Genomic DNA, 22,778 nt, shown 5'->3' on the forward strand with positions numbered 1-22,778 from the left:
GGACCAGACTTTATGTCTTGTAAGGTTTCTACCAAAGGGGCCAATCGAGGCACTTTGGCTTCACTTTTTTTGGGAGCTGTCATGTCAACCATAGTGATCTAAGACTCTAATATTCCTGGTTGTAGCTGCAATGCTCTGGAATTAAGCCTTAAAACATTTAACCTAAAACATGTCCTAAACCTCAACTGTTTCACTGTCCTGTCATTATCATCTATAAAAAAGTTATCAATAGCTTAAGAGATTGTTTCTCCTACTGGTTAATGGAATAGAGGGTATTTAAATGTTAAATAGACCGTATCTCAACTTCCTTTCATTATTGAGAGGCCAAAATATCCCGGATACGAAAGCTGCCATTTTGCGTGTTTGGAGCCAGTAGCTGTCAGGGTGATGGAACCGTGGTAGTGATGTCCCGCCGATACACACGCTCGACCATTCATGAGTCAGTCTCAGCTGTCAGTCATGACGTTTTTATGGCATAGATGTCCCAGCCATTGCGATGGTTTAGGACCTATGCTGCAACCAGCCACCAGGTGGCGATCAAGAGGCTTTGGCTTCACGTTTGAGGAGCTGTCATCTCATTCGTCTTTATATACAGTCAATGGTTAATGGTTTTAACTTCTGATGGAATCAAAGATACTTTATACAGACAGGGCAGTTTGTGGCTCTGCATATAACGAACATCTTAATATTTGGGCTCCATTAAACCATTAATCAAGGATTCTTGGCTCAGAATGAATCACTTGCTGAACTAATTTGTGTCTACACTCTCTCTCTTACATAAAAACTGTCAAATCAACGATTCCATATGTACAATCTCTACATAAAAATAGTAGAACATGTACAGTTTGCTGTCGGGTGTAACAATTCCTGAAAACCTCAACTTTTGAGCCATAACATTGTTTTTCTTTTTGGGGTTTTGGGGTGGTGGTTCCTCTTCCTGTAGCACAATACGAGACTGTGGACGTATGTGTCACGAGTTTGGTCTTGGTTTCAGAATCGCTGCACCTCCTCCACTGTATATATGTACATTCTCAGACACATGTTTTGAAAACACTGTGGAGAGCGTGGGTGCAGTAATGAGCTCCGGCACGGTGCTCCGACGGTCAGGAAGACAACCTGCCAGCACATGTGCACCTGTTGCATAACCTGGTGGCCGTGCCATCCTGGGTTTTGCTGAACAGAGCGCAGCAGACACAGCAGAGCATTGGTGGGTTATGTAACCAGCTTGCCTCACGCCTGTCTGTCTGTTAGCTGAGGGCTGAGCTGAGACACAAGCGGAGCTCCATCAAAGCAGAGGGGCCCCCTGTCCATGCTGCTGCCGCCTCAGGCCTGCGATCCCTACGCCCCCTACGCCCCGTCTCAGTCGGACTGTCTCCTCCGCTCTTCTTCTTCCTCTTCCTCTGCCTCTTGATTCCCTGCCCTGCCCTCTGTCCTCCTGCCCGTCAGCGAGGACGGACCTCTCGGTGACACTCTGGCCCATGTGCACAGCTCTGCCCATCTGCGTGAGCGGATCTCATTCAAGTACGGCTCCTCTGCTGCTTTGCCGGTGTGCAAATGATTTGTTCAGGTTTTTTTCAGCAACACTTCACCGCCCACCCAGCAGCTGCTGCCTCAGTTTACATAATGTCTGTCTATATCCTTCTGGCTGATTTTACTGCCGCTGATGAGAATTAATCAGGGAGGAGTTTAAATGCTCGAGCACAATTTAATCATCTTCTTTCATCTGTAATTTCTCAGTGCTTTTACCATTAATCCACTCTACATAATTTTGCATTTTTTTCTCTGTATTTCTTTGTAGGAAAAAGGGATTTATTGAGTAACAGTGAAGTTGCTGAAACATGTATAAAAGATAGCTGCCCAGTCTCAACAGCCAAATCTGCTGCTGGTAAGTTTTAAGATTAAATTAAAAACAAATTAGTATTTTATTTTATTTTATTTTACCGGTTACCAAAAATCACTGTTAAGAGGACAGAAATGTCAACATATTGCAGTTTGTGACCTTTCTGGCAGTAGTCAGTTCCTGAAAGGTTACTCACACACACTCACACACAGGCACGCACACTGAGACACGCACACTGTCAAACAGTTTGATACACACGCACACGCTCAAATTGTCACTCACTGTTTCTCACACACACACACACACAAACACACACTGAGAGGTGTGCACACAAAGAAACTTGATGAGGCAGAGTGGGTGACTCACACTCCTGTTTGTTCTCTTGCGTCTCCATGGATCACCTGCACTATGGGGGCACGCACGTGATCTCATCCACATCCTTCACTTCCTCTTTCTCCTGAGCTCTCACGCTGTGCATGCCATGTTCTCTCCACAGCCCTTTCATATGGACATTTCACATCTGATATGAATAATATTTTGGAGTTCGTCATAGATTTTTAGCACCTTTTTATGTTTTTTCTATTTTATTCTCACATTTAAAGAGAAAAAACAGGTGGAGATATGTATTGTATCACACTCGTTTACAGCTGTTTATCAGTTAGCAATAAAAGCTAGGTGATCATTGTTTAAAATGAGGTCCGACTGCAATTGAACCAATTAAAGAGTTTGATTTTCCTGAACTTGAACTTGAGTTTTCTCAAAATCACCCATTCACTTACTTTAATTTAATTTAATTCATTTCAGCTCCATTCATATTACTAATATGGAAAATTAAATCACAATTTGTGATTATGAGAGTCATATAAATCAAGTCATTAAAGAAGGAGGACATGGTAATGAAAAGGAGACGACACTGTTAAGACAGGAAGTAGAAATCTAAGTGGACGATGTGTTAATTTGTGTAAAGAGGTTGTGCTTTTTCCCTTTTTCTGTTTGTTTGTCAGTAGGATTACACAAAATTCAAATAAACCAATTTTGGCCATGGGATGGTGCGTGAGCCAAGAAAATCCCTGTTAAATATTGGTGCAGATCTGGTAAAAGGGGTCGAGTCAGGAATTTTGTTAATCCCTTTATTTAATATTGTGAGAACAGGCTTTTTCTGGACGTCTGCCAGTTGTTCAGGAAAAATTGTCAGACACATAAGTTTGGACAGTGTGGTGCAGATCCACACATCCAGGTCTGGTAGAAGAAAATGTTCGGCCTCGGCAGAGGTGGATGTATATTTATTACACTACGACCTTTTGCTGTAACACAGATATTAAGGTGCCACCAATGTTATGATGTATTTTCTGTTTCTTTCTTTTTTATGTTTATGACGTCTCTGTTTTTTGTCACCTGCCACTCACATGTTGTTCCGTGCATGTGTCTTGTTATAGATGATGATGATGGGATAGAGCGGGTGTGCGACACGCTGCTCATGTGTATAATCACAGTGTTGAACCAGGGGCTGCGTAACGGAGGAGGTGTGGGAGACATTCTCAGGAGACCCTCCAAAGAGGTAAGCAATTGAACAAATAAATTGATGAGTTTACTTATTATGGAATTGTTTACATGCTAAATGGCCTGAACGACACATAAATGACATTTGTGCTGTTCCAACTTCTGTTTAAAATTACGCATTTCCATATTTAACCTCTAACCTCACCATCCAGGAGCCTCTGTTTGCCGCCCGCGTCGTTTACGATCTTCTGTTCTTCTTCATCGTCATCATCATCGTCCTCAACCTCATCTTTGGTGTCATCATCGACACCTTTGCGGACCTGAGGAGTGAGAAACAAAGGAAGGAGGAGATCCTGAAAACCTCCTGTTTCATCTGTGGTGAGTTCAGTTGCGTGCTTCACCTCCTATCGCGTGCAAATGGTGCAGCAGCATGTAAATAAAAAGGGGTGATGCTGTTTTTCAGGCTTGGAAAGGGACAAGTTTGACAACAAGACGGTGTCGTTTGAGGAGCACATCAAATCTGAGCACAGCATGTGGCACTACCTTTACTTCCTGGTTCTGGTGAGGGTGAAGGATCCGACCGAGTACACCGGCCCTGAGAGCTACGTGGCTCAGATGATTGCGGTCAGTATTAGAAACACACTCACAGACACACACACACTATTGTTGCAATGCAGTTTCAATCGGCTTAAAAGTTGCCTCACACAGTCACCTTGAAATCAATGTTGCTACAGTGTTTTACTTTTGCAATGTGTATAAAAGTGTAACAATTGAGTGTTGCACAGTTGTGTTAATGTTGCACACGAGCACATAAACACACCCGAGCCTGAGGGATTGTGTTCATTATTCCATATGGAGCATATGGACACACAAACACATTCATTTCACAGCCTAATTCATATTTTGCCGGCGAGCTGCACCAGTCAGCATACAGATGTCTGAGTGTCGGAGTCTGAAAGTTGTGCAGCCTTCCTCGCTGAGCAGAAGTCCACAGTGTGCTAGAGGAGCGTGCGCCTCCACAGCAGACAAGCGATCGAAAAATGAGACTGAGCCTCTAGGCCTGTGCCAAGCATCCCAATTTATTCTCCTTCCCCCTCACTGAGAGAGATAGAGAGAGAGAAAGAGCGAGAGAGAGATGGCTCTCTGTGGCGAGGTAGTCGTCACTATGCTGAGCTTCACTGTGCTCCTAACCTGCTGGGACACAGTGTGGCTAAATAGTAATTAAACCCAGTCCAGGTCCATTATCATCAATGCACCAACTTGCTGCTGTGACACACAGACGAGAAGTTGAAGGATGTTAGGCCAGTTAAAGGTGTTGCCATCAGGTTAATGGATTCATATGACACCCCCCGGAGCACAATGGCACATTTTGTGATTAACATTCAGCCGTGATGGGCATGAGAGTGGTCGCATTATAACCAACCATTTGCATAACAAACAAGTGACGGACATTGAGTTAATATGCATCAGCAGGTCTTCCTCCAGGTCACTTCTGTGATGCCAGGCCACAGTGTTAGTGTGTGATGAGGTAATGATGAGTCAGGAATTCATACTCACACCTGCAGAGTAGAAAAACAGGGAGGTAAGGGACTCCAGCTAAAACAACCTGTGTCAACTTGTAATATTTGTAATATTACCAATAACTATATTTTCAGACCAGTGTTTTTTAGAGTTACTTTATCACATTTAATACAAACAACATTAACATAAGAAGTGTATGTGGGGGGAAAAAAACATGTATTTACTGTATATTATAGATACAGTTTACATATGAGCAGCCACTGGGTATTCAGGTTTAATATTTGGTCAAGCGGTTTTAGACCAATCAGATTCTAAGACAGTTTCTAGTTGTTTTTTAATTTATGTTCAACATTGAATCAAATAGTCTCTGATGGTGTTTTCAGTCCTGAAAGTCCAAGATTCATGTCTTTGTCACGTTGTTAACATTTGATCCCTTTCACATTATAATTTAGGAAGCGCACTAGACAGGCGTGTGTCTGACATTGGCGTTTTGTTGTTATCTTTCCGATAGAATGACAAATCTATAACAGTTTGTTATATATAGATTATAAAACAGATCTTCTAATAATAAATTATAAATTATAAAATGTGTTTATTGTTTTTTATTTTTCAGACATTTAGGTTTTTTTTTAAAGTTTCTACCTCTACTAGCCTTTGCTTTGATTTTGACCTTTGATTTAAATCATGGTTACCTGACATGAAGTAGAAACATACGATGCAATGACGAAACAATGGCATCCAGAAGAAATCAAGTGTTGAAAGACTTCAGCAAATTCTTGATCTCTAAATTGTAAAGTAGATGAGTTCACGATGTCTGCAGCAGCCCGGCTTCATTTGTCCTCTCAGACTCAGGTTTGACTCATGTTTAGTCAGGAAGTGTCTTTTTTCACTTTGTGCCTCCACTTGTTAAACTCCATCTTTATTCTAAACACTCACTGCACTACAGTACGACTCAGTGTGAAGCTCCTGGACCGAGGAAAACTCTGCCCTCCCCTCCCCACGCCTGAAACTCGATGACCGAACACACACACACACACACACACACACACACACACACACACACACACACACACACACACACTGACTCTCATAATGAGTGCATCTGCTAGGATAGACTAATGCGGTGCCAAGCAAAAGAGTAGGATCACGTTACACTGAGTGTCTGTTCTGTTGCCGTGTTGTGCATGTGGATGTGAATCAGTGTGTGGGGTGTTTGTGTGTAAAATTATGACAGCGACTACAGGCCCAGCAGGTACTGCAGCAGCCACAATGCTGTTACATAACCCATCTCAAGTGGCCTGCTAATAGCTCAGCCCTGCCTGGCACGTGCTCTCCTGTCCCTGTCTCTCTCTCACACACACACACACGCACACGCGCGCACACACACACACACACTCACCCACAGTGAGTCACCGTCACATCACACTCTTCTTTTACAACACACATGTGACGTGTTAACAGCAGCACTAACTAAATAATGGATAAATAAAAAGCAGCCTTCACATGTGATGATGTAAATTGAAGTCAGAGGTCAAAGTTTGTTTTATTACGTAACGTGGGTCTCTGATCAGGTGAATAACTTATCTATGTGCGTGTGTGTGTGCGTGTGCGTGCGTGAGTGTGTGTGTGTGTGTGTGTGTGTGTGTGTGTGTGTGTGTGTGTGTGTGAGACAGAGAAAGAGAGAGAGAGCGAGTCTTTGGTGAAACACCCCAGCTGTATGGTGACAGCAGCAAAACACAAAACTACAGTGTTTTTTACTGGGGTCAAAACACAATATTTCACAAAACACAAAGACGTTTCAGATTATGGAAAGGGAGGGACCATATTTCTTGTTTGTGATTGGACAAAATCCAAGTCCCTGGTGACAGTTCAATATCATTTCCTGTTTCTGTGCCTTATTCCAATCTTAAGTGTTTGAATGAATGGAGGAGGAGTTTAAAATCATCAGGGAATTCTTTATTGAATGACATTAAAATTATGTCATTCTCTGCATTATAATGTCCTGTGGCTTAGAAAAGCATTAGGACCTGGAGACGTGGCGGCTACGCTTTAACAAGTGACATCAGAGGAGTTTATCTTATCAGAGCTGCCTGGAGCGGAGGCCTATACTACGAAGCCAGTTCAGCACACCCAGGATATCTGTTCCTTATCTGGCTTCTCTGAATTTATCCTGGATAATCTGAAGCTGGTTGTGTTCATGTGGAATTAATTACAAGCGCCGTCGTCTGAGCCATGAACAAATGACTAAATTTGACATGAGAAGAAATGCTAAAATCCGAAAAATGAAATGTAAGCAATATGATCACATAACTAAAATAGAAATGAAACACTAGAAACTAGAAAAACACCACGTAGAGCACGTACCTCCGCCAAGGAACGACTGTTATAAAACCATATTTAAATTCAATAGATCCTGAATTTTGTTTGGATCTGCACCAACTTGCATATGCTCAGAAATATCAGTCCTTTTAACATGTCCGATTAAAAATTTAAATAAAAAAAAAAAAAATCAATATCCATTCATGATTCTCTGGGAATCTGAAATATTGGGGAAAAAACGCCCAATCTCGCAAATTAAGTTAGTTAGTAAGTTAGTTGTCTGGATCTGTGCCAAAAATGTGTGGCCTCTTTCTTGGCCCATTTCCCATCCTTCCTCCAAGTTTCGTGGAAATCCTTTGTGTAGATTTTGTGTAATCCAGTTGACGTAATTCTGCCCTATCACCAACCAACAAACAAACAGGGGTGAAAACATATCCTCCTTGGCGGAGGTAATAATATCCCATCTCTAAAGTCCGGCTGAGGATATGTTGTAAAGAAACACAGGAATATTATTAAGTTTATTACTGAGTTGCGGAGGGTGGCAATATTCTTTATAATATTATATTATCATATTCAAATATTCACACTATAATGAATATGTGATGCAGATAAAAACTACCCACAAACCCTGTTTCGTAGCACAGGCCCATGGACAGATACAGACCTGTGTTTGGGATTGGCCAGTTAGCCATCCAAGTGTAGCTGAACTTCCAACAAACGCCCAGAACATCATTTACCTGTCAACCAAACAACCAATCACATCAGGGTAGAATTTGGAGCCTCCCTCCAGCCGATCCAATCCAGCAACAACGCACCTCAACACATTTAAACCCTGAATAAACTGAATAAACCAATGAATAAACCCTGATTTGACTTGGATTCCGTCCCATCACAAACAGGAAGCTGTGTCCCACCCTTTCCCAACTGTCGTGTTTTTTTAAAGGTGGTGTTTAGTGAGATGTTGAGTTTTGTGAATTGCTGTTGTGTTTGTACCCTCAGGGCCACCATAATGCGCTCGTGAATGTCTGTAACTTCACGCTCACTGAGGTGTTTAAATGCATCAGTGAAGCATCACTAAAGCCTGACTCATCCAGTCAGTGCAGCACAGCACACACTGGACTACTGTACATTCTAATGAATAGCAACATGCGGACGTGCTGCGATATTCAGATTCTGTACAGCAACTGTTCAACTTAATGCCATTAACCCAGAAATGATGCTTCAACCAACATGAGTTAATGTATATTCAAACAGGACATTGTATTCACCCTCAATAGCAGCTCTTAGGTTTCTTTATTTCATCTTTAAGGTTACTTAATCCATTAGATACGAATGACTCTGTGAAATATAATATAGTCCCCAGTTCCAGGGATGCTGGAGCTTTATCTTTGAGCTCACAGAGACTTTGCTGTGTTTTTCGAAAAAACTTGTGAGAAAGGAAACGATTCTTTTTACCGGCCTCTTGATGCCAGAGGCCCAAATTAGCCAAAGACCTTGAGGGAAGCTCTCATAGAATGACTCGATTCATACTGTATAGCTCAGCAGTCATAATCAGTCTAACTGCTTCCCCTGTGGTCAACAAGTATTCTAGTCAATAGGAAAATTAGTCCAAATGTTGAAAACAAGTTCACTAACAAGTGCTTCTTTTTTCCAGAGTATCTGCGTGTGTGCATGTGCATGTAGGCTATACATGTACTTGGTAAAACTGGGGGGGAGAATAAAGAGGATTGAAGTATGTCATATTGCAGTTTAGAAATACGTGAAACAAGAGTGACATGATTGTTGACCTTACAAAATACACAGGAAGTAATTTGGTCACAATAATAGGTTAACTAATTACTAATTAAAACCAAACTTGCTGGAAAGGTTTGGTTATAAGTGATAAGAACTACCTAAAAGGACGGAAGCCATCTTTGAGAAAAAAATAGTTTGACGTGTGCTTTTTAGTTTGGTCCCATCCACTAACATGAAGGAGGCAGGATTTGTAACCTATACTGCAGTCGGCCACCAGGTGGTGATCAAGACGCTTCAGCTTCACTTTTGGGAGAAGTCCGTTTTTTTTTTTATATAGGCTACAGCTCTGCTTCTAACGTGCAGCTGAGCGAAATGCTTAATTAGCATTGTAAGTTAAAAAGTTAGCCCGTTAACATGTTAGCGCTGCAGTGCTTTTCTATAAATATGATATAAAGAATTGAACCGACTGCATTTTTTTGCCAAAAATAGAATCTGTTTCAAATTCAAAATGTTCCAGCTTTGGACTGACTTCCGTTTTAGAATTAAAGCAAGGATTTATCAATGCTAACCATTATGTCAAAATGATTTGAGTTCCTAGAATAGAAAGTGAAGGCATTTTCCTGACAGAGAGAATTATATTTGGGAATGCCACAATATTTCACAGCCATTAATGTCTTACTCATCAAAGTATGATAAACCCATCATTCAAAGAAAACAAGATCCCACACACTCCACATTTGTCTCCGTCCTCAGACTCCACTCGCCTCGTGTCCTCTTCTTTTGTCCTCGGTGTCTCACACTCAGATCAGTTTCTCTATGGCTCCAGTCTATTTTTATATAAGAGTAGGTGGGAGACTACCTCACTCCTCCCGCTGGACTTAGCGTGGTGCCAGTCAAATCCCACTCTCTGCACCTTTTAAGTAATTTTTATCGGAAGAAATGGCAAAGGAATATTACGTAAGATCAGCTGATGGCAGTCTGTCTCTGTGAAACCTGCCTCACTTTCAGATGCACAAGAAAAAAACACAGTCCCCGTAAAGCTGCTTTTAGACAGGCACTGAACTCCAGAGAATCTCCGGACTTTCTCCGATTGCAGGGGGTTGTATGTGTGAACGCAAATGTCCGAGTGAGAGTTTCAGGGGACTTTCTCGTCTGGCCCCCCGAGTATAAAGTCCGCAGAAAGTCTGGAGGGGCTGTGAGGGGGATGTCTGGAGGGGATGTGAGAACAAAGCAGGGGATTCTCCAAAGGATTCACCGTGACCGAGTGGGGACGTTTCTGACACGTGACAGATGCAAAATGAAAAGTAAAAGAAATATCTCCAGATAAAGCAGAGCCATACAAGTAAAAGACACTGACAACGATGTCAAGCGTACTTTTGGTGATAAGAGCCAAATGCCTGTGTCCATGTGCTGTAAACAAAAGGCATGATCTCCGCAGCAGAATTTCTACGTATATAGTTATGCCTCAGTCCTGCTGCACCATCCCTCACGTGAACGCTCCAGAGATTTCAAGCTGTGTTGTTGTGAACGTGCCTGAGAGGAGAATCTCCCGCTGCGTTGTGCATGTGTGAAAGGAAAAACCACAGAGGGAGAGTCTGGACCCAATTCTGCGGACTTCCTGTCGAGGTCATGTCAGAAAACGGCTAATTTCTATGCAAATCTTTCATGGCGTTATCTGTGCTAACATACTGTTGCTTTATCTCAGCCTTTTATTCCTTTCACCTTTCTTACTGTTCCTCTCTCATCCCTTCTCTCCTCCCAGGAGAAGAACCTGGAGTGGTTCCCCCGAATGAGAGCCATGTCCCTGGTGAGCAGCGAGGGCGACGGCGAGCAGAACGAGATGCGCTCCCTGCAGGACAAACTGGACGGCACCGTCACGCTGGTGGCTCAGCTCTCAGGCCAGCTGGCCGAGCTCAAGGAACAGGTAGAGTGCCACTTCAGGCCATTTGTCATGCTCTGGTGTGCGCACCATGGTAGCACTCACTGTAAGAAGAAAAGCAAAATCCTCCTGTTTTAAAAAGTATATAAGTAAAAAAGGTTTGGCTGTGTTCTTCACAGTCCATGTGCTACCTGACCTTGAGACTTCTTTCACCGTAAAAACACCCCCCAGAGCAAAGGGTCACATAGCAGGGGCTACGTCAGCGCTCTCCCATTTTGTGATCCACCCCTGTGCCGAGCTCAGTAATCGAGATGGATTCTATCAGAGCCTTGATGCTCCTGAACGCAGCATGACGGTTTGACTATCATGTCAGCGATCAGCGCAACTCTGAGCCGCCAGTGAGCCTCTGGCTGTTTGGATGACTAGCTCTGCTGCTGCAGTGTGACTGATCATTCTCATCACCTGCCTCCCCTGCATGTGATTCCAGTCACAGGCCTGTCCTTGTTCCTCTTTTGCCAGATGTGTGAAAACAACTCCCACCGGGGGAAGATCACACTCCAGTAAACAGAACAACAACCTCTGTCAACCTCAGCGGGCAGCACAGTCTCTTAACATCTCTTTTCTGGCCCGGGTCCCATGTGTAAACACCCCCCCCCCCCTTGGTACAGCAAAATTCATGTGCTGTTGAAGTGCCCTTGAGCAAGATGCAGTATGGGTCAAATTCAGGTCATTTGTTTTTCTAATCCAGGTCTTATGCTAAATGGTCTGTATTTATATAGAGCTTCTCTAGTCTTGATTACCACTCAAAGTGCTTTACAGTACAGATTTACATTCACCCATTTACACACACACATTCATACAGTGCATCTATATGCAACACTTCTTAATGAGAAGGGGACATTTTGAGGTTCAGTATCTTGCCTAAGGACATTTTCCCATGCGAAATGGGGAAGACTGGGATCGAACCACCGGCCTTCTTCGAACCAGCCGCCGCCAATATGGAGTCATGGGGTTTACAGTAGGCGGGATCTCTACAGCCCTGCAGTCACAGGGGGAGGCCTGCAGGTCCGACACCAGTTCTGAATCTTTCTGACTGGGAGAAAAGTTCTGCTCCAGCTCCTCCCATTACAACCTCCGCTGACCTCGGCGCTATCCAAGCTGAGATCGTATATCCCACCTTTGTGTTTCTGTGTGGGTTTAGGGGTTCGGCACAGATCGTTCAATACCCTTGAACTGCGTGTACAAAACCAGCGGCCTTCGTTTCTGCAAATGTTGTGGGAGATCAGACGCTTCCTCCACACTTCCACACCGACAAACGTGCAGGTCGCAGTTCTGCAAGAAAACACGCCCACACACGACTGTGTCCTCTGGTGAAGTTTCCAAGGAAAATTTTAGTTTCCAGTCACAACACTGGCGCTGAATAAAGAGATTTGCATACAACTGCGGAAACAACATGTACCTCTTTTATAACATTTCAGTCAAATGAAAATTAGAATTAAAACAAACCTGTCACAATAATTGTTTGTATTGTTTGAAACGACAAGAGATTCAGAGTGTGATTTTACCTGCACTCCACATTCAAATAGATGAATGTTCCCCCTCTTGAATTTAATAATTATGTATGAACGCAGTGGGAATATTGTGTTTTGCATGATAAAGTGTCTACTAGAGCAGCGGTTGCAAGCACAGGTTAGTGTTTCATGTGTATGCGACATGCAAAAACCAACAGAGAAAAGCCACTCAAGGTTGATGTTTATTCCCTCATCATCCTCCGCAGATGACAGAGCAGAGGAAGAACAAGCAGAGGATGGGATTCCTGGGTCCTCAGCCCAACCATCACATCCCTGCACACTGACGGACTCCAGGTTCACACAGGACACGGACACGGGCCTCTCGAGTGCAGGCTTGCAATAGGAATGCACTCACAGAAAACTCCAGCTTAACAATACACAGATGACAACCTACAATTACTGATGACAGCAAGATTTCTCACTCAGTGCCTTTTCTGTGACACAACACTGCCTTATCGGATACGGACTGCGCCCTTACGTGCCTGGGGGAGAACCCTTCACAGGATCTCGTGGGCTGAAGAAGTCGTCCCTGTGAAAGATTGGCCAGGTAACGGCACACATCCGCCAGTGTCGTGTTAGTGCGCCACTCAGAGATGGAGGGAGGTGTTGAGGTGACAGGTTAAGTGCTGTCAGGTCTGTGGACGGACATGTCTCGGCCTCCGCTCCTCACCTGCCTCAGCGTTGGCCAACCTGTCGCCCAGAGGTCAGGGATTGGCTGAGATAAGAGAGGCTGAGGGGTTTTGTGCGTCTCTGATTGGCCTCCAGGGGACAAGTGTGAGTACTAACATCGACTATTCACAACTTTACCTTTTGTAGATGGTATTTATAAGAAGATGTGCTGTTAATAAACTGGAGTATTATTTTTGCATTTTGGATTTAAACAAAGGATTCATGCTGCCTTACTTATTTTATAATCGGTAAACTGCAATTACTGAATGTGCACTAAAAAAAAGGGTAAAAAGTCAAGCGTGTAACTGAACTGGAAGCGTAGCTTGGGGTATTATTTGTGTGTTTGTGTTGTTTTTAAAAATGCCTTCACTGCACCTTTTCAGTCGCCTTTTTTTTTTACAGATTTCTATTAAACTAAATGTGAATAAAAAATAATAATGACTTGCTCATAACTTACTTGAAATTTCTTTTTAAATCTAAATCTTATATTGGTACATGATGTGGTGCTGACTGATGATGGTGAGCTTACAGTTCTTTGTTGCAAAATGGACGTCCTCATGTTTATCAAGCTGTCGGCCAATACTGAAATCGTCACTGTGTCTGCTCAGATCATCTCCTACTGTTTCTTAATGTTTTGTTTTTTTTGTGTAATTAATCTTTATCAGTCTCTGTCGGACTGCAGTTGATTAAGTCCGAATTTTTTTAAACTTGCACATGCGAATGGCAGATAGTTGCACTTGATGGTAACTGTCCTGTGACACTGCCTGTTGAAATAAACTGTATAGACATATTTTATGTGGTTGTAATAAATTTGTAACAAGACTCATTGCTTTGCTGTCAAGCTGTTTCCTTCAGTGCCCCCCCCCCCCCCCCCCCCCCCCCCACACACACACACACACACACACACACACACAGTCACCCTGACCCACTCTGCAACCACCCACACAGTGTTTACTCACACATGTACTTGTCCGTGCAGGGAGCACAGGACCTTGGAAAATACTTAATTCAGACAGGATCACATTTCAGCTCAAGCTAATATTTTTGTCATCACAAATTGTAATTTTATTGCAGCTAATAAACATCTGATATGATGCATGGAGATAAGAGCCGACTCTTGAATTCGATGTTTGTTCTCACGCCAGTCCACTTTAGAAGCTGATTCTCAATTCTAACACTTTTCTGAATAGACTAAGTTATTAAAATAGAGAAATATGGGATTAGGAATGTAAACTGTGATCTCCAACCAGCGCTACTTGAAACTTCAGAGAGGCTCAATTCATTTGGCAAAATAAAACCATTCACACATTGAGGGTGTGTGAAAAGTGAGTCTGAACAGTGGCTCAAAGTCGTGGATATATGATAGAAATGGCTAAAAGTAATAAAACGCCAAGTGGCAGTGGTGAGAATCCAAACAGACCTTAATATGGACATTTCAATTGTACAAAGAATATTGTGTAACAATATAAATTCATGTAATAAATACTGCAGATGCAAACATAACCTCTTCGGTGATGATGTGTTGTGTCAAAGAAAGGGTTCATCTGACAGAGCTGAGGGATTAAGACAAAAAAAGTTGGAACCACTGATGTAGAAAATGTTAATGGATTATATGTCGGCCTGTTACCAGTATTTTGAATGTAATTTAGTATTTGTGGATATGTCAAAGCTATGACTGGATGTCTGCTGGTGTGTTTGTGCTTGTGTAGCATATTTCAGACGACACACAGTCATCACAGCAAGGCCTCGACCGGTCCTCTATCCCGTCCTGTCATTTACCCTCCACAGAGACGCCCGTCCTTTTTGGCTGCAGCTCACTGTTTACGCTGGCAGGCCTGCATTTGCTCCTGCTGCCTGTGACAGCCATTAAAATTAGCTCATGCAGCGCCATAATGGTGAGCAGCTGTCACTGCATAGACAAGAAGGGTAAAGTGCATCACGACTGGAATGTGTTGGACTCAGAGAGGCGAGGGAGGGGAGAGGATAATACCAGGGCCGTCGTGTGATAGCTAACAAACGTGCAAACACGCACTGCCTCCTGAGCAGCCTCTCTATCAGCTGCCATCTGTATTCGGATCACGCAGAGCATTCGACATTAAACTTCGGTGTCCCCTTTGCCAAAAAACTTGTCAAATTACTTCGGGGAAATCAGCTTAGGGTAAAATGCTCCGCTTCATTTCATCCTCTCAGCGCACACCGAAAGCAGCCGTGCACACGTGAGCAGTGTATTATTTACTTTTGGAACACAACCTTAGACACATTTGGATCACATCATTTTTGAATCTCTTTGCAAACCACAGCCGAGGAGGTCACGTGCTCGGCCTGTGTGTGTTCAGTGGTGAGAGCGAAAAAACACCCGGTGAAGGTCAGTAAATACAAGGAAACATCCAAAACACCAATGAGGCTGGAAGCAGGTTGAGTGACTTGTATTGACTGTAATTCTCCGAATGGAACACAGCAAAACTACATCTCACAGGAAGCTTAGAAATTAAAGCTCAACCATATAATTAACTGGCAATAGCTTTATGCTCATACAAATGAATGCAGCATTGTTTGCTCTTTAATCAAAACACTGGACGGGAGTTCACTGTCGTTTTTTAAGTTGAAGTGAAAGTTGTGTCTCAACAAGAGTCACATATCTTTTTATTTTTAATTTTTTCGCTACGACAGACCGACGGACCACACAGAGAGCAGGAGGTGGGAAGGTCCCTCCTCGCTGTCATCTTTATAAATAAACATGCCCCCGTGATGACTTGCATGTGACTTCCTGTGTCTGATTGTGTGATTTCAGGCCTTTTCTCAGTCACATTATATGCGTCAACATCATAAAACTTAAGTACAAGGAAAAGTACTGCAAACAGACCCACCCCCCCCCCACCCTGATCACACACTGTGCACACTGCAGTATGCACAGAATCAACTTATAGAATGTGTGAAATGTGTCATTACAAAGACATGATAGATCACTCCCATAATTAATGGGCAGCTATTTTAATTTCCTCATGGTTCTCTAGTGTTATAAGAGAAAGTCGTGACGATGTTTCATCAAAACATGATCCCTGAGGAAACCAACGTGAGCAGGTACAGGTACAAACTCAAACCCTTAAATTCAATGACGCAGCACCAAATTTCACACACTCATAGGTACCAGTTTCCTCAATATGCCAGATTGTTTTTGTCAAGATACATTAATTATTTCCTGAAAAATGGGGAAAATGTAAAAAAATAAAAAATAAAAAAGCCCTATTATAACACTCAGTCTTGCCAGAAGTGCCTTTTGAGTACTTAAAGCTTTATGTACTAATTTCTAGTTTTTTTTGGGCCCTATCTCGTAATGTTAAAGAAAATGGAAAGAAAATATCCTGGATCCACAACAAACTTTAATGAGTTCTTCTCTGACTCGTACCCCAACCTTCCACCAGTTTTAATGGAGACCTACCCAATTGTTTTTGTGTAATCCAGATTACAAAAAAAACAAATAGTTAATTAAGAGCTATGATCACAATAGATCACAACCAGACATGACAAGCATGACTCAGTAAAGGGTTTGGATTCTGTCTTAATTTGGAAAACTGATCAACATCTGATATAATTTTGCATTTACTCTTAATAACGTGCTGGCCTCATGTTTAGGGAAACTGGTTGAGACTTGAGGATACACAGTGTGAGAAAGATTATTTTTCCTGCTCTCAGTTTTCAGTCTTCACTACAAAGCAAATCCCTTCTTTTTTTTGGTCCGTTAGCTGCATATTTGTGGTAACGAAACGGAAAAATGAGGAAACTTCATTTAGCTGAATCAAAGATTTGTATTTGTAACCACAAAACGTTTGACAGCTTGAAATGCACACACTGGATTCTTTATTCCCAGACAATACGCTTTTTTCTGTGAGAAATAAAACAGTCAGTCAAACTTTTTTCATCACTGACAAATTAGATTCAAAACTGCACAGGAATTACACTCTGAATCTGGAGAGGAAACTGACTCACGTTGAGGCCTCCAGTCCCTAAACGTTTGTGCTTGTTTCATTCTCTTTGTGCTCGTCCCAACATGTGAAATGCCGTAAACACACAGAGAAGACACTCGGGTCCAGCTGCCTGTCTGAGTCCCCCCTTTCCTCACCCCAGCACTCCCCTCCTCCCTCCTCTCTTTGTGGCTTCAGTCTTTTGACTCCTACAGGCTGTTTTGAGTCACTGCTGGCTACTGGCCTGGCATCCGCCTTTACGAGCCACAGCCCGGTTCAGTCCGGATCCAGTGTCACGGAGTAGAGAGTCTGTCAGGATCAGTTCTCGCTCTGTCTAACTGAGCTGTCTGGGTTTTTATCTCTGTGTGCACGGTAGCAAATGTAATAAAAATGGTTATTTGTGGAATGAATCCACATAATTGCTCTTTTTGTGATAAACAACATGGAAGTGAGTCCCAATACAGAGTTTAAACTTCAATGTTGCAAAGCAATGAACTAATAAAGCTTGAGGCTGCATCTTTCTATATTTGCAAACCACAATTTGTTGTTTCAATCATGATCATCAATTCTGATCATTAAAACAATGTAACTCAAACCAAAGGACATTTTTGGATGTATATTTTAAGAGTTAAGTGCAAAACAAATACATGTGTTGTCTCGTTCTGTAATTATATATAAGTCATATGTCTCAAGATCAAATGTCAACATAATTCGAAACATCGTGAAGAATTCATTATCGTGCTGGAACACAAATAATCGGTTTAACTTTTCCCAAGTAGACTACATGTTTTTCTTCTTTTCATCTAAACAAGTTTTATAACATCAGCAGCTGGAAGTGAAAAATCTTACTTATACAAAATCTGTGCAAAAAGCCATTAAAGGTTGATATAAACTTATCAAAGTAAACACACACACCAGAAGCACATTCCCTGTCTGTGGCACTTCCCTCCATCCTGACCTGACTGATTAGACTCATCCCATCAACCCTGTCCTCATCACATTAAACCCTCTGCCAGTGCTGAGTGGAGGGAGCGGCGATCTGAATGCCGGCGAAGAACACCTGGTACCGGTCCCTCCACATGATGAAGGCCCCAACGGCACAGACGAGCGCTTGGGCCACGTTCAGCATGATCTGGAGCAGGAAGTAGAGCGTAAGCGTCCCGCTGATCACCTCACAGTTACCGGCGCCCTCGTAGACGAAGACGCGGGCTATTGGGTCATCTCGGTCCAGGGTGCACACGCAGTCCCCTTCCACCTGCTCGCAGCTGAAGCTACTGGTCTGTGAGTAGTGGTGTCCAGCGAACGCTATAACCAGCACGGAAATGACCAGGCCGATGACACACAGGATAAAGTAGAGGAGCTGTGGAGGGCAGAGGACGAGAATGAGGTCGTGCATTTAACCTTGAAAGCTTAAAAAAAACGTCAACTCCTTTTTTATTCTAGAAATCTGACTCCTGCCTCAGTCTGTTGTCTCGTGATTAACCCAGAGAGCCAAAACTGTAGCTTAGAAACCGACATGCACGGCTCAGTGCCTATGGCGAGTTCATTTCAAAGAGATTACCCACAATACCACAGGGCAAGGTCTGACCATCAGAGCAGGAGCCCAACTTTTAGCACGCAGCAGACACAGCACATGTAAGACAAAGACAGCCCTGCAGCTACAGCGGCTTCCCACCCCGATGCACATCCTGCGTGAGTGTGTGTAGCATCAGAGTGAGTCTAAAAATACAGTTGTAAAATGTGATGGAGGCTTTGTGTTGTTTATGCAATTGCACAATCTCAATAACACTAAACCTTCATCTTAATCCAGGACTTACATAACGGCGGCGCTCATTCGCTGGTGTATTTTGCTCTCTGTTATGCTTATGGAATTATGCAAGTGATGAGCCGTACGCGCTTTGAAACGGAATTTATGTTCATTTGGGAGCAGCTGTGAGATCTGGGGTATAACTGGTTACAGGGAGACGTATGTACAGCGAGCGCCTCAACAAGTGCTGTAAAGCATAATGTGATTCACTAAATGGAAATGAAACACCAAAGCGGGAGAGAAAGCGAAAGGCATCAACATTCATATTGTGGTTTACAGTCCGTGTTTGCACGCTGCAGCACTTTTTCAGTGAGCACTTAGAAACTCATAGGGCTCCCATTTGACAAACTGAGTGTCTTGACACAATGCAGGGGCAGGCTGATCGGGGATACCGGAGAGCCAGGATCCTTATCTGCCACAACAGTAATGCTTAACTTCAGGAATATGTCCACTTACGGCACATTTTCTACTCACTCCACTTGTATCTCCCCTCTTGAAAACATTGAGCCAAGGGCAATTGAAATAAACGGTCCGACTGTAAAGCCATACAATCTTAAAGCCCTGGTTTCATTCAGCTCTTTGAGTCAAGCACAAAAATACAGTAAAACTCAGTTGTTTTAGGAACATGATGGACTGACTGCAGCTACTCCGGTTTATACAGACTTAGATGCTGATACAACAATGTCAGTGAAAACACATAAGACCACAAACATTAAAGGTAAATTTTAGTCGACAAAACTCAAATATAAGCACAAGATTTAGTTGAACAAAAACTGCTCCAGGAAAAAATAAATGTTAATGTTTGTATATATGTCAGAATAAGTTATAGAATAGAATAGAGTAGAATAGAATTTTCAAACATCCCTAATTTCAAACATCCCTAATTTGAGGATGTACATTAAAATGTAATTTTGGTGATTCAGAGAGTTGTGTTTTTACCATTTCTTTCTGCTAAGCCCGTTCAGTAAATCTTTCTAGACAATGCTTCTGAGATGTTTTGTCTGTGTACATATTTGAACCCGGTATGCACACAAGAGCCACACAGGAGAAAAGAAACCGGAGGATGCTGCTTCCAGCGACCTTCCTCTCAGCGGCAAACAATGGTGGACTGATTTTAATTGCCTTGAAATTCCAACTGCATATATTGTATAGCTAATTAAGCCGTACAATCCGGTCGCATTAATCAATGCACTAATCCACTCATAGGAATCCCTGCAGAGCTCTGTTAAACAGGAATGCAGTTGAATGCCTTCGTCTCTCTCTCTCTCTCTCTCCACGCCTCAGACAGTGGCAGTTCTCAGAGAACAGAGATCTAACAACAACAGCGTTACTGAGTAAAACATTGTTTCTGCGAAGGTCACCGAGGAAAATGGAAAAATACACTGATCCGGTTACAAAGAGTCCTGTTGTGCATCCTCAAGGAACCTGGTTTGACTGCATACGTGACACTCGATCACATATCCCACCTACTTTCATTTGTTTGCAGAGGGTGTGCGAGGATGTGCGGAGAATCACCTTGACAATGAACTGCAGAGACGTCCTCTCGTCGGGTATGTAGGTGATACAGTAGAGGATGAAGCCCACGATGGAAACGAAAAACAACTGCAACAACAACAGCAGCAAACCTTCAGCACAGTTTGATTAGATTCACTCTTAGTGGAACAGTTCTAAGTCATTTTGTGGCCTCTCACTATCCCAAGGAATGTGATCCACTCATTCATTTCTGACTCTGAGCTCTGATGGATGATATTATTTATATATTCTGCACCTTGTTGCTGTAGATGTGATATACAGGTTTGCATTCTTGCTATAGATACAGGATTTTTGTTGTAGAAAACCTCTCGTGGCCACGTTTTCCTCTTAATATTGCATGATTCAGCAGTAAGCTGTCATCTGATTACATTGCTCTCTCTCTCTCTCTCTCTCTCTCTCTCTCTCTCTCTCTCTCTCTCTCAGACACACTCACACTCTGTGTCTTCAGTGCAATTGGAGTCTTGTGACTAACGTTCAGCATCTTATTTAAATGTTTTCCCCAGGTTTTTCAGTATTCAGGGTTCTCTGGAAAGTTCCTGATGACCTCAGTGTTTTTCACTGGGCTGGATCTCGTGAGCATCTGACTCGGGATGTTAGTGTCCAGGGATGTTTTTCGAGAGGAAATTGCATCTGTGATGGGCGAGGAGCCACACAGGAACACCACGTTTTTGTCTTCTTCTTTTTTTAACTCTGAAATGTGATCTTAAATCTAATTTTGAATTATGTTGCTTTACTTGTTTCATGATTCAAAATAAGATTGAACGTCACTTGTTGTTTGTCAGAGACAGTTAATCATTGTTCACTTGTTGTCAAAGGAAGCATTTGCCTCTACAGCTTCGACTGAAACTGAAATTTAAAGACTTCAAATTAAACTTCATTTGCTTTTAATGTAATACATGCCATCTGTCAGCGCACGTCAACTTTCTGTGGTTTTTCAAATTAAATTTCAAAACGAATGAAACTTAACCTCCCCCAGTAACGCTTCAGCTGCTTTCACTCACTTACACATCAACTAACAGCTTTTGTGGCTCTGACATTGACGGATATTTCGACTTAGTTTATCGTTTACAGTTCAGCCGCTTCCAGCACGAACACTCTTCAGCTGTTACATTCAACTACTGTGATTTAACAGTGAAACTGATTTCAGCATCATTCAGTGCATCAACCTAAACAAAAACTCCAAACATGATTTCACATGTATCATTTTTTTCAAGTTTTAAGACTTTTAAGAAAAAATGGCAACATTTTTCAATCAAAAATATCAGTGTTGAAGTTACAGATAAAGGGAATTAGAGTTTACATCGTCAAACTCAAACCTTATAATAAAGTAGATAAAACGTTTAGTTGATTTATGTGTGTGTACCGACAGTGATGACGACATGTGAGTAAGCACAGCAGCACATTTGCAAGTAACAACAAGGTGTTTAGATACTAGCTGATCAAAGGTCAAGCTAGAACAAGGCATTCTGGGATTGGCTGGCTTGTTTCATCCGCCCAGATGTTGAGGATTCACTGGACATGCAGCAGAAGCAACAGGAGGCTCAGGCAGAACCTCAGAGACAGATTGGAGATCCAGGTGTGGGCAGTCAGATGAATAGGACAGATAATATTTATCAGAACATGACAACAGCAGTGACTGTGAGAGGAGGGTCTGGGCCAGTGTTGACATGCAGTGTGGAGAGAAGTATCCATGCAAACGTGTGCATGCAGAGGCTGATGTTAGAGCGTGAGGACGGAGCTTACGATGATCCCAGCCCAGTGTGGCGTCTCCCTGGTCAGGAGCGAGGGGCTGATGGCCAACATGAGGAAGGCCACGGCTGCTACAGCCACCCCCAGCAGCAGCTGGAGCAGGGCGACGAGCAGCGGGAAGCAGCAGCCTCTGCACTTTTTGCTTTGTCCTGGCTCTGGACTTCCATCTCTCCTCTTCTTGGCCTCCTTCTTCTCTGTGGAACCTTTCTGCCCCATTTCTCCTCCTGTCTTCTCACTCCTTTCCCCCCTCTGTCCCTCTCAACTTTAACTATTGCAGTGTTTAGGGTGGATGAGCCTGCCTGTCTGCCTCCCGTCTGCCTCCTGCCCCGTCCCCTCCCTGCTGAGGCCTCCTCTCACCATAAGCCCGCAGCCCGGTTGCTATTTGGAAACAGAGAAGGCTCTGAACTAATATGGAAAACATTTGGACTGGATTCCTAGAGCCGCCCTAGTGCCACATATAGAGCAGGCGGCATACTGTGGAGGAAAGCAAGAGAGGGGAAGGAGGCGTGGGGGGAGAGGAAGACACAAAGGGGTACTCCAACGTACGGCAGCGAGAGGGTTTCACTTGTAGTTACATTAAAGACAAGAAAGGGAAAGTGCAGGGCTACATCAGCAGGTACGAGTTAATGAAAAGCCAGTGCAGAGGAGGTCACACTTCATTTGAGATCAGGAGTGATTGGATCACTCTTTGTCA

The 22,778-nt window shown here is 43.0% G+C and overlaps 2 protein-coding genes and 1 long non-coding RNA gene across 4 annotated transcripts in view; 2 read left to right on the top strand and 1 right to left on the bottom strand.

The window, feature by feature from the left end:
- The window catches only part of itpr2 (inositol 1,4,5-trisphosphate receptor, type 2), a 55,708-nt gene extending 41,974 nt beyond the window's left edge, over positions 1-13,734 (top strand). Inside the window, exons 52-57 of one of the 2 annotated variants that reach the window (XM_034588385.1) lie at positions 1,799-1,885; positions 3,277-3,398; positions 3,553-3,718; positions 3,804-3,964; positions 10,677-10,838; positions 12,571-13,734. In XM_034588385.1, the coding sequence (XP_034444276.1) occupies positions 1,799-1,885; positions 3,277-3,398; positions 3,553-3,718; positions 3,804-3,964; positions 10,677-10,838; positions 12,571-12,648 (776 nt within the window). In that variant the 3' untranslated portion in view covers positions 12,649-13,734. The remainder of the gene's footprint in view (positions 1-1,798; positions 1,886-3,276; positions 3,399-3,552; positions 3,719-3,803; positions 3,965-10,676; positions 10,839-12,570) is intronic. The other variant, XM_034588386.1, reaches the window with a different exon arrangement.
- LOC117763354 lies at positions 9,282-10,668 on the top strand. Its single transcript, XR_004614144.1, has 3 exons — positions 9,282-9,890; positions 9,932-9,942; positions 10,220-10,668. It is a non-coding gene; the product is annotated as an uncharacterized LOC117763354 (long non-coding RNA).
- Positions 13,735-16,767: 3,033 nt separating the features above from the next.
- sspn (sarcospan (Kras oncogene-associated gene)) lies at positions 16,768-22,475 on the bottom strand. The gene is made up of 3 exons (XM_034588398.1): positions 22,079-22,475; positions 20,318-20,404; positions 16,768-18,355 (listed from the first exon to the last, which is right to left on the bottom strand). The coding sequence occupies exons 1-3, from the start codon at positions 22,298-22,300 to the stop codon at positions 17,996-17,998; spliced, it is 669 nt and encodes a 222-aa protein (XP_034444289.1). The 5' UTR covers positions 22,301-22,475; the 3' UTR covers positions 16,768-17,995.
- Between the last annotated feature and the right edge of the window lie 303 nt (positions 22,476-22,778).

This window comes from Hippoglossus hippoglossus, chromosome 6, assembly GCF_009819705.1.
Source record: "Hippoglossus hippoglossus isolate fHipHip1 chromosome 6, fHipHip1.pri, whole genome shotgun sequence".
Lineage (NCBI taxonomy): Eukaryota > Metazoa > Chordata > Actinopteri > Pleuronectiformes > Pleuronectidae > Hippoglossus > Hippoglossus hippoglossus.

Excerpts from the sequence above, each read along its gene's own strand:
- sspn (XM_034588398.1), bottom strand. The coding sequence starts at position 22,300 with ATGGGGCAGAAAGGTTCCACAGAGAAGAAGGAGGCCAAGAAGAGGAGA. Across the intron at positions 20,405-22,078 it reads CACACTGGGCTGGGATCATC|TTGTTTTTCGTTTCCATCGT; the intron begins GTAAGCTCCGTC and ends TTGTTGTTGCAG. Across the intron at positions 18,356-20,317 it reads CTCTGCAGTTCATTGTCAAG|CTCCTCTACTTTATCCTGTG; the intron begins GTGATTCTCCGC and ends TGCCCTCCACAG.